We start from the raw sequence: 11,966 nt of genomic DNA on the forward strand, positions 1-11,966 counted from the left end.
TATTTTTTTGAACCCTGAAATAAGCACTTGGCCTTATTGCCATGCGCTCAAAAGCCCATTATCAGGGGATGTCTTATTTTGGGGGAAACAGGGTAATTGGCATGGGCCCAGGGTACTTGAAGGAGCACCTACTGCCTGCCTCTCACCGACAAGTGCGCTCACATAGGCAGCTCTCCTTGGGGTGCTGTCAACCAAGCAATGTCAGCTGATGGCGCCCAGGATGAGGGTGTTCTCAGTGAGCGCGCCGACCCTCTGGAATGCCTTACCCACCGAGCTCCAAATGGCTCCTGACCTCCGCTCCTTCCGCAAGGACCTAAAGATGTGGCTTTTTAAACAACTCATCTGATCTGCGGGGTGTTTTTAGTTGGTTTTAATATGGGTTTTAAATTGTGGGATTTTAATTATGCTAAATTAATAAATTAATTAATAAATAATAAATAAATGGGAGACTCAAAGGTGCTTTTTCAAGAGGCAACTAGATTTATTTATTTATTTTCTTTGAAGACGTTTCGCTTCTCATCCAAGAAGATTCTTCAGCTTCTTGGATGAGAAGAATCCTAGCTGGGAGAATTCTGGGAGTTGAAGTCCACCCATCTTGCCGCGCCTGACATCGAGAAACACTTTTTTGAGTCGTGAAAGGAAAGGAAGACTACGAGTCCCAGAAGCGCCTCTGGGTTCCATTGGTGAGGGAAGCAAATCGGACCACAAATCCCAGCGGCCATTGGGCTTCCTGATTCCAGATTCGAAAGGCTGGATTGGCTGAGGCCGACAAGACGGGGTGGAATTGTCAAAAGAATGGAGGCAGCGGAGGCGACCGGGCAGGTAAGGAAGCACATGAGCGGGCGGTGGAAGGCAGCCAAAGGCGGGGATCCCGTGCGCGATCCCTCGATCTATTGCAGGTGGGATCCTCTGACGTTCTCCGTGCTTTTGGAAGGGTGCAAAAACTTTGCATCACGGAGCTGCGGGGCGGGGGAGGAGAAGAGAAAAGATGCATCCTGGATTCCTTCTTTTGCTATGGATCGCATAGTTCTTTTGCACGGGAGAGTTCGCAAAGTTCTTGCGATCTGGGAAAAGGGATGGGAGGGAGACGTGGAAGCAAGCAAAAGCGAGGCGATCTCCTTTTTTTTTTTTTTTTTGGCGTGTGTTTAAGGGCATCGCAGGGCTTTCCCCCCAATCTATGCTTTCCAGATGTGTTGGGTTGCATCAGCCCCTTCGCTTGGCTGCTTAGTAGTGGTGGTGATGGGGTTTGTAGTCCGATGCATTTGGCAGGTGGCACATGGGAGGGAGAGGAGTTAAGGGAGTAGGCAAGGGAGAGTTTCAGGATTATGGAAGAAGAGAGGAGACCGTAAGAATTTTTGCCTAAATTTCAGCCTCCTTCCACAAATGGGCCGTTCGCCCTCACCGAGTCCTGCAAAAATAATAATTAAAAATGCAACGGTTTATTTCATTTCTGGGTTGCTTCTTGTTTTTCACGCCGTATGTTGTTCCAGTTTTAGGAAGGTACCCAGCAACGGTTATGGTGTCACAAGCTGGGGTTGCTCTGAAAAACACTATTTTTCAAACAATAATGTGTTGTCTTGAAGTCACCAGAGATTAATTAGTTAGATAATGTGTTTATGTTGTTATATTTTAAATGACTGGGAATGGAGGGAAAACACTTCTCACATATAATAACTTGGTGGCCTTTGGCTATTGAATGTCCAGGCTGGGGTGAAGGTGTGTTTTCGTTCAGGCAGTAAAATGCCTTTGTTGGACTTGTGTAGAAAATAAGCAATGATATGACAAAAAGTAGACATAAACTACTCCAGGTCTTTCATTGCTTAGCTTGAAGCCTGTATATGTTGCACGGTCGAAACAACTGAGTCACTAACAAACAAATCTTTATGTCCCCACACAGATAAATAACCATACAGAGGACTGAGCTCCAAATGCTATGATAATTTTCTCCAGTAATAAACTTGGCTGGGATAATGGAATATGACTTCACTCCACTGACCACAATTCCTGAGAGTCACATTAAGGTGAGAAAGTTGGCTTCCTTTTCACAAAATGGACAAAAGTGCTGTTCAGAAAGTGAGCAATCTGCAGACTGATGGGCTGGCTCCCAAAATTCTTTTGCTAGCAGGGATGTTGCTGAGAATTCTGGGAGTTGAAGTCCACACAGTTGGGGAAAACTTGTCGGGGAGCAATGCTGTTTTAGCTGGGAGATCTCATGTCAGGAAATGGACCGTTTTTGAATGCAGCGTGGAAGTCTACTTAGAGCAACCTTGGCAAATTTAAGATGTGGAGATTTCAACTTTAATTCTGGGTTTTATTTAATTGACCAAACTAAGTAATAATTTTAATTAGCAATTTTATGATGTTTGTGTGTCTATATTTTTCTTGACTGTACACCGCCTTGAGTCCTACGGGAGAAAGGCGGTATAGAAATATAATAAATAAATAAATAAATAAATAAATAAATAAATAAATAAATAAATAAATAAATACATACATACATACATACATACATACATACATACATACATACATACATAAACAAACTCCCAGGATTTTTCAGCCAGCGATGCTTGCTGGGGAATTCTGAGAGTTGAAATTCACACATTTTAAAGTTGGTAAGGCTGAGAAACTACAGAATCTACAAAGTACATTAAGTCTGGATTGGATAAAAATAGATTTGGATCAGAGGTGGGTTTCAGCAGGTTCTGACCAGTTCTGGAGAACTGGTAGTGGAAATTTTGAATAGTTCAGAGAACTGGTAATAAAAATTCTGACTCGCCCCGCCCCCATCTCTTCTCTGCCTCCCAAATCCCAGCTGATCAGGAGGAAATGGGGATTTTGCAGTATCCTTCCCCTGGATTGGGGAGGGAATGGAGATTTTACAGTATCCTTTCCCTGGAGTGGGGTGGGAATGGAGATTTTACAGTATCCTTCCTCTGCCATGCCCACCAAACCACACCCACAGAACCGATAGTAAAAAATTTTGAAACCCACCACTGATTTGGATCTATTGTAATACCGCTGAGTGACTTAAAAGAGCTTGGAAGGATTTCTGACTTCCACTTAGTACAGCATTTCATACAGGATTACTGTTTTTCAGAAGCTCCATAAATGAGATTTCTATCCTGTTTTTCCTGTTTCTGTTTTAAATGTATTGAAAATCATGTTGAGGAACATAAAGGGGAAATGCTCAAATCACACTTGAAAAGTTCCCTGAAAAATCTAGTTGTGCAAAGGGATAATGGATCAGGTAGTTCTTTTGCACTATCTCACTTCCAGAATTGCATAATTTAGTAACCGCAGCTAGCCCTTAATGACTAAGTGCCAATTTGTTTATCTGTAGATTTGCTTTTTGTAGTCCATTTGGCCTACAGCAGGCCAGAGTTTGCAGTGAGAAAACTCAATCTCTGCCCCCATCAAATGTTGTGCCAGGCTGAAGGTATGGAATGGAACACGTAGCCCGCAATTTGGATTTTTGAAACAGTAAACTGCTTATAACCTAAGGATACACCTGTATGTATAAGATCTTGACTGGTGAATCATTTTGCTTTCTACCGATTATCATCAGACTATTTTAATTTGATGCATGGCTTCATAGGTTGCACCAGAATTCCACTGGTTAGCTATCCAGCCATATAAATGTAATAAATAAATACATTTTAAAAAATTAATTAATAAGCTGGCTAGCTACATATGCACGCATAGGTATCTGTGAATGTTATTTTTCTTACAGAATTCAGTGACATTTGAAGATGTGGCTGTGTATTTCACAGAGGACCAGGGGGCTCTGCTGGATCGAAAACAGAGAACTTTGTATGAAGATGTCATGGTGGAAAATTATGGGATTGTGGCCTCGCTGGGTAAGGGGCTAGATGAAAAGCCGATATGTATCCTCTATGGCCAGTGAGAGACAGAAATAGTGGGATTGTAGAATGCTTTCTGTCCCATGGGAAATGAGAGCAATCGCAAGGGAATCCTTCATTAAGCTTTTAGGATGTTGCAGAAAAAGTTTGAACCATTGTATTTACAGTGATCACCCTTGATTATACATTTAATATAATATGTAATATAATAACAGAGTTGGAAGGGATCTTGGAGGTCTTCTAGTCCAACCCCCTGCTTAGGCAGGATACCTTACACCATTTCAGACAAATGGTTATCCAACATCTTAAAAACTTCCAGTGTTGGAACATTCAGATCTTCTGAAGGCAAGTTGTTCCACTGATTAATTGTTCTGTCAGGAAATTTCTCAGTTCTAAGTTGCTCCTTGATTAGTTTCCACCCATTGCTTCTTGTCCTACTCTCAGGTGTTTTCGCTCCCTCTTGTTTGTGGCAGCCCCTGAGATATTGGAAAACTGCTATCATGTCTCCCCCTAGTCCTTCTTTTCATTAAACTAGACATTTCTTAAATTAAACTTTTACAGAAAGTCTATGGAGATTCTCACTCATCTAAGTGATGGTTGTCCCAATGATGTTTTTTCAAGAGGCGATTGGATTTTCTGGTTTTTCTTTGAAGACGTTTCGCTTCTCATCCAAGAAGCTTCTTCAGCTCTAAGCTGAAGAAAAACCAGAAAGTCCAGATGCCTCTTGAAAAAAAGAGAGATTTGAGATACAGTTTGAGAGAGATGAGTCTGGACCCAGGACCCAGGGAAGGAGGAAAAGATCCAGCAAAGGCGAAACATCCTTATTATTTTTTCGGTCTCCTCCCTCAATTCAAATAATATTTGGTTACAACATCTGTTGCATTTCTAATTCAAGTGCATTTCAGCAAATTCCTAGGAAACCGGGCCTAGTATTATAATTGCAGCAAAGATTTTTGCTATTTGTGCTACGATTTAGGTTGAGGTTGTACATTTTGTATGTTTTCCTTGTTACCTTCTGGGATTGGTATCCGAAACAGAACATGTAGATTCAATCTCAGTTTTGGTCCATATAGCATCAACCTCGTGAACTTTCAAGTTTCCTCTTTCCATTACATATTCAAAATGACAGTGATTAAGATAGATAGGTAGATGGATGGATGGATGATAGAGATAGAGATAGAGATGGTGCAGGTATATATTTATGTATGTATATTGAGTGTGTATATGTGTGTTACGTAGGTGTTTGGGTAAATATACACTTTCTCTTGAGAGGAGGCAATAGAATTTCATTTTTAATGTGGGCCAGTGTACTTGCAGTAAAAAAAATGACAATAAAGTTATCTCTTATTTTATCATATTGCCATGTTTTGCTTTGCATGGAGTGGCTTCAGGATATGGTAGAAAAAAGTCAAGATGGCAGCCACAATGGTGTGAGGGAAGCTCCACCTGCTTTTTAGCAGTCACCATCTTAATTTTTTTGGACTATGCTCAGCAGGCACACCTGCTCCTGAGCTTCAAAACTGACCTGCTGATCACATTCTTCCATATCTACTTTGCCTTCAGGTTTTCTAACCCTCAAGCCTGCCCTTATCTCTCAGATAGAATGTGGGGAAGAGCCGTGGCTGCCCGAAACACCCAAATTGGATGATACAAAGATATCTAACGCCGATGCAGGTAAAGGTTTAGTAATCAGACAATTGAGCCTGTTTAGTAGTTATTTATTTTATTTATTTATTTTATTTTAGAAAATTGATATTGCTGCCTACTCACCCATGGTGACTCAAGGTGGCTTAGACAATATAGAAGCATCGTATTAAAAATAAGAATAATAAAAGAAAATAATAAAGTAATAGCCTACCCCCGTCCCGGCGACAGCACATATTTATACGAACCATTTAATGGGCTTCATCCCTGTCTGGGTTCCCCAGGCCTGCTGGAGAGAACCATATCTTCAGTGCCTTTTGGAAGAGTGCTAGAGTGGGGGCATGCTAACCTCTGGGGGAATGATACTAAGCTGGCAGGAATAGCTAACACCCTAGATCAGTGATGGCTAACCTTTTTGCCATCACATGCCGGGAAAGGGGGGGCACATGCGTGTGTGCCCACACCCATAATTCTATGCGCCCTGACCCCGCACGCACGACCCCCCCACTCCTGGCGCTGCTGGCACGAGATGGCCCAGTAGGCCCATTTTTCTTTCTCACTTGGCTCCAGGGCCTCTCTAGGAATCTGGGAAGGGCGAAAATGGCCTTCCCCATCCCCCTGGAGGTTCTCCGGAGGCTGAAAACAGCCCGTTTCTCTACTTCTGATGGGCCCAGAAGACCCAAAAATAGGCTGGCGGAGCTGAGCTCGCGTGCCCACTGATATGCCTATGCGTGCCACCTGTGGCACGCGTGCCATAGGTTCACCATCACGGCCCTAGATGATAGGCTCAAGATCCAGATGGATCTTGATGGACTTGAACACTGGGCCCCATCTAACAAAATGAAATTCAATGTAGAGAAAAGTAAAGTCTTACACTTAAGCAAGAAAAACCAAAAGTACACATATAGACTGGGTAAAACCAGGCTTAATAGCAGTGACTGTGAGAGGGATCCAGGAGTCTTAGTGGACAACCAATTAAATATGAGGCAGCAGTGTGCAGTGGCAGCCAAAAAAGCTAATGCAATCCTAAATTGCATTAACAGAGGGATTCAATCAAGATCAAGTGAGGTACTAATGCCACTCTATAAAGCCTTAGTAAGACCACACCTAGAATACTGCACCCAGTTTTGGTCATCAAACTATAAAAAAGATGTTGAGACTCTAGAAAAAGTGCAGAGAAGAGCAACCAAGATGATCAGGGGACTGGAGACTAAAACATATGAAGAACAGTTGCAGGATCTGGGCATGGCTAGTCTAGTGAAGAGAAAGAGCAGGGGAGACACGATAGCAGTCTTCCAATATTTGAGGGGCTGCCACAGAGAGGCACAATAGGGAAGCCAGGTTCATTTAACAATTGTGTAACTAACAATTGCTGTGATTCACTTAACAGCTGTGACAAGAAAGATTGTAAAATGGGGCAAAATTCACTTAACAAGTGTTTCACTTAGCAACATAAATTTTGGGCTCAGTTATGGTCGTAAGTCAACTACCTGTAATTAAAGTGGGATAAAAATCTAATAAATATATTCTCCCCAATAAATTCTGCTCTTAGAAATGTCTGGAATACGCTTTGTTTCTTGTGAACTGAGGGTTGTGGTTTTTTTTTTTTTTTTTGGTGGATTTGGAGATTTCTTGACCTTTCATTTTAAGGATATAAATAGTTATTTTGCAGCAAAGGAGAAAAAAACACTTTAAAAAGTGTTTTTTAAGTGGAAGCATGGGGCATAATTATTAGTTATTGATTTAAGTGTATTAATATGATCTGCCATCTCAGAAATGCAACCTTGGGCACCTTACACAGGATAGGACTTAAAGGCAATATATAAAAATATATATGAAATTATACCAGCTGTACTAATTTGCAGGTTGTACATTTTAATCATGCAACATCAGCAAAACGAACACAAGCTTTGCTAAAGCTATTTGGCCTCTGATTCAGCTGCCGCCGTTCAAAGATGAAGTTATGGCCTAAGCCCGGGATACCTGTCGGGCCCCCTGCAGCCAGCGACAATCCCCAATCGCCCGGTGCGTTTCCATAGACAGGGCCTCCTCAGGGTGCCGTTAGCCAGGCAGTGTCGGCTGGCGACCCCCAGGAGGAGAGCTTTCTCTGTGGGCGCACCCACCCTTTGGAACCAACTTCCTTTGGAGCTCCGGATGGCCCCTGACCTTCGCTCGTTCCGCCGCGAGTTGAAGACCTGGTTGTTCCGTAGCCTGGACTGATGGGGGTGGTGGTTAATGAATTTTAAACTGTTTTTAAACTGGGTTTTAATTCTATATCGTTTTTAATAGGAATTATGCATTTTACTGTTGTGAGCTGCCCTGAGTCCTCGGAGATAGGGCAGCATATAAATTGCATAAAATAAATAAAATAAATAAATAATTTTGCCTTTGAAAAGGATCAAATAAGGCTTTATTTACAGTGAGACATTATGTTTTTGCTGTGTATATTTGCAAAGAGTTTCTACCAAGAGCAGTGTCAGTTTATGGCAGTGTTTTTCAATCTTGGCCACTTTAAGATGTGTGGACTTGTGAGAACAAGATGTGAGAACTCCCAGAATTCTCAAACTGGCTGGGGAATTCTGGGAGTTGAAAACCATAGGCCTTAAATTTGCCAGGTTTCAAGAACACCGAGTTAGACTGTAATGTTTTCTTACATTACTGATGGCTTTTTCAAGCTATTCTAAGCCTAGCAATGACCATTGTACCGGTAGTTCTTGACTTACAACTACTCATTTAGTGACAAGGTTACAGCAGCACTAGAAAAAGTGACTTACGACCATTTTTCACACTTACGACTGTTGTAGCATCCCTATGGTCACATAATCAAAATTCAGTTGCTTGGCAACTGGCATGTATTTATAACAGTTGCAATGTCTTGGGATCATGTAATCACCTTTTTTTATATATATATAAAGTTTTTTATTATTTTTTTTAAAACAGACAAACATTTAAAACATCAATCAGCCCTCCCCTGTGACATTTCAGTGTTGAATTCTTCAGTTCATTTTATTCTTCTTGTTCCAACAGTTTCTTCTCTCTTAGTCGTCTTCAAAACCACTGTATAAATTCATTACTATAATCATATTCTTACTATCAGGTTTTTTATACATATTTATAGAATTAATCATTTATATCTCTTTTGCAACCAAGAATAAAAATAATTCCATATTTTAAAGTATTCTGATTCTTCCCTATTTTTAATCAATAAAGTTAATTGATTCATTTCAGTGCAATCTAAGATCTTTCTTATTACTTTATCTTCTGAGTATTTTCTCTAATTTCCAATTTTGAGCATAGACAGTTCTTGCAGCTGTTAGGGTCATGCAATCACCTTGTGCAACCTTCTGACAAGTGAAGTCAATGGGGAAAGCCAGATTCACTTAACAACCATGTTACTAGCAATAGCAATAGCACTTAGACTTATATACCACTTCATAGTGCTTTTACAACCCTCTTTAAGCAGTTTATAGAGTCAGCATATGGCCCCCAACAATTTGGGTCCTCATTTTACCCACCTCAGAAGGATGGAAGGCTACGTCGACCTTGAGCCTGGTGAGATTTGAACTGCCAAACTGCAAGCAGCCAGCAGAAGTAGCCTGCAGTACTGTACTCTAACCACTGTGCCACCTCGGCTCATTATAACCTAACATCTGCAGTGATTCACTTAACAACTGTGACTAGAACGGTCATAAATGGGGAAGAACTCACGTAACAGCTGTCTCGCTTAGCAACAGAAATTTTGGGCTCAACCGTGGTCATAAGACAAACTATTTGTTTTTTATTCCACCAGATGATTCTGTGGAAAACAGCTTGTGTCCTCCACTGCACGACAAATACTACAATGAGGCGCACCAGAAACACCTTGTGGGAAAGGAGTCCTTCCTGTGTGAGACCTGTGGGAACTCTTTTACTTGCTGGTCGGGCCCTGTAACACCACAGAGAAGGCACACCGCAGAGAGACCTTATGCATGCATGGAGTGTGAGGAACAGGCTCAGCGATCTTCTACCTTCATAGACCACTGGAGGATGAACCCAGAAGAAGAGGCCTATGAGTGCCTAGACTGCAGGGGGAGTTTCCCATGGTCCTCTGCTCTTGTCACGCACTGTCAGGGCAGGGTTGCCGATGGGCACCACCACGTGTGTCTGGAATGCGGGAAGTGTTTTCCTCACGTGTTGGGCCTTTTGAGCCACCAGAAGGTTCACCTCCAAGAGAAACAACACAAATGTTTGCAGTGCGGGGAACATTTTGCCGACCACCCGGCCTTCGTGAGGCACCAGAGAGCCCACACGGGCAAGAAACCCTACAAGTGCCTCCAGTGTGGGAAGTGTTTCGCGGACAGGTCCCACGTGGTGGCTCACCAGAGGATTCACAGAGGGATGAACCCGTTCAAATGCTCCGAGTGCGGGGAGTGTTTCGACCAGCATTCGACCCTCGTGAGTCACTGGATCGTCCACACGGGAGAACAACCCTATGAGTGCCTGGAGTGTGGCAAATGTTTTCCTCGGCCTTCGTCTCTCGTGAAGCACTGCCGCATCCACACAGCCGAGAAACCCTACACCTGCTTGGAGTGTGGGAAATTCTTTGCCCAGAGGTCTGGCCTGGTCAAACATCAGCGCATCCACACGGGAGAGAAGCCATACGTGTGCTCGGAGTGTGGGAAATGCTTTGCGGACAGCTCCTCCCTCGCCAGGCACAAAAGAGTTCACACGGGGGAGAAACCTTACATGTGCTCCGAGTGTGGGAAACGCTTTTCAGACCGATCCAACGTCTTGGCTCACAAGAGAGTCCACACGGGAGAGAAACCTTACAAATGCCTGGAGTGCGGGAAGTGCTTCACTCACCGGTCGCACATAGTGAAACACCAGAAATTTCACATGAAGGAGAAAGCCTCAAAGTACCAGCCGCCTCTGGGAAAAACCACATAAATGTCACCGCGTCCTAAAACGGTCAAACATGAACTACTCTGAGCCGTCTGAAGGACATTTATGTTTCCTGAACAGGGGTTTGGTATCGATTACTCATAACCAGAGATACAAAATTGTAGTTCTGTACTGGTGTTTTAACATGTATGACCCACCCATTCTGCGTTTTGGGGATAGGTTTTAAGGGGCCAAATGGATGCCTTAATTTTTGCAGAGGCTGTATGCTCTTGACTAAAACCTTTGCTATAATGCCAGGTGTGGAAATAAAATCAGTGCTGGCTTTTTTGCATCGTAATATTTAATTTCCATTGAAAAGCCCTTGGATTTGACAAAATATTACAGTCACTCGATGGCAAATAGGTTGACTGAATTTGTGGCTCCCAGATCTCAAATTACAGATAGTCCTTGCTTAGTGACTTAGCGACTGTCTCGATACAAAACTAAAAGACATAAATAAAACACTATGAAGAACCTATTTATTTAAGTAAATGTAATTTGTTTGCTGCCTATCTTGCTGCAAAATGACTCTGGGTAGTTTAAAACATTAAAATAAAACATATATATATATATGGCAGTGCAGTGGCAGTGGTAGGTAGGTAGGTAGGTAGGTAGGTAGGTAGGTAGGTAGGTAGGTAGGTAGGTAGCTAGCTAGCTAGCTAGCTAGCTAGCTAGATAGATAGATAGATAGATAGATAGATAGATAGATAGATAGATAGATAGATAGATAGATAGATACCATGTCTCCCCAAAAATAAGACCCTGTTATATTTTTTTGAACCCTGAAATAAGCACTTGGCTTTATTGCCATGCGCTCAAAAGCCTGATTGGGCTGTCTTATTTTGGGGGAAACAGGGTATCCGATAGATAGATAGATAGATAGATAGATAGATAGATAGATAGATAGATAGATAGATAGATAGATAGATAGGTAGATAGGTAGGTAGAGAGAGAGAGAGAGAGAGAGAGAGAGAGAGAGAGAGAGAGAGAGAGAGAGAGATAGATGATAGATAGATGATGGATGGATGGATGGATGGATGGATGGATGGATGGATGGATGAATAGTTGGTCCTCATATCTTGATTTCTTGCACTGCCATATCTTCCCAGTTCCTCAAAAAACAGAATGAAAACATATAGCAATCATCTTCTGGCTCTCTAGGTGCTGAGAACAAGGAGCAAAAATTTTAGTCAATTTCTTCCCCTCCTGAATCCAGGAGTAAGAAAAATCCTCTCTGTTCACATTCTTGGAACTCTCAGTGCTGGGTGTTGTCATTAAATAAGTGGTATTTATTAGGATTTTTGTTGTACAAGTGCCTTGTCTATTTCATAGATTTTTACCCAGGATGTAGATGGCAAATTGATCTGATTTAACAAACCATTCTAACTAAGCCTGTCAGCTGCCACCTTATGCTTGTTTGGGCTTTACTGTTCTGCAATGACAGACTGCCATGGGGAGAGGGAACGAAGGGGGGAATTCTTGGGGAGATGAAAGTAAGGGCTGTATCTCCTGGAGATGCTGCCTCAAGGTCACTTGGCT

At 42.3% G+C, this 11,966-nt stretch overlaps 1 protein-coding gene across 2 annotated transcripts; it reads left to right on the top strand.

Moving 5' to 3' along the window:
- The first annotated feature begins 704 nt into the window (after positions 1 to 704).
- On the top strand, positions 705 to 10,905 carry LOC117667848 (uncharacterized). 2 transcript variants are annotated; one of them, XM_060693338.2, is made up of 5 exons: positions 705 to 822; positions 1,898 to 2,021; positions 3,734 to 3,860; positions 5,427 to 5,537; positions 9,298 to 10,905. In XM_060693338.2, the coding sequence occupies exons 2-5, from the start codon at positions 1,971 to 1,973 to the stop codon at positions 10,431 to 10,433; spliced, it is 1,425 nt and encodes a 474-aa protein (XP_060549321.2). In that variant the 5' UTR covers positions 705 to 822; positions 1,898 to 1,970; the 3' UTR covers positions 10,434 to 10,905. The 2 variants fall into 2 exon arrangements, with proteins under 2 accessions (XP_060549321.2, XP_060549322.2); XM_060693339.2 differs by having other exon boundaries at positions 790 to 899.
- The last annotated feature ends 1,061 nt before the right edge of the window (positions 10,906 to 11,966 follow it).

Source organism: Pantherophis guttatus, chromosome 2 (assembly GCF_059756535.1).
Source record: "Pantherophis guttatus breed Tessera chromosome 2, ASM5975653v1, whole genome shotgun sequence".
NCBI lineage: Eukaryota > Metazoa > Chordata > Lepidosauria > Squamata > Colubridae > Pantherophis > Pantherophis guttatus.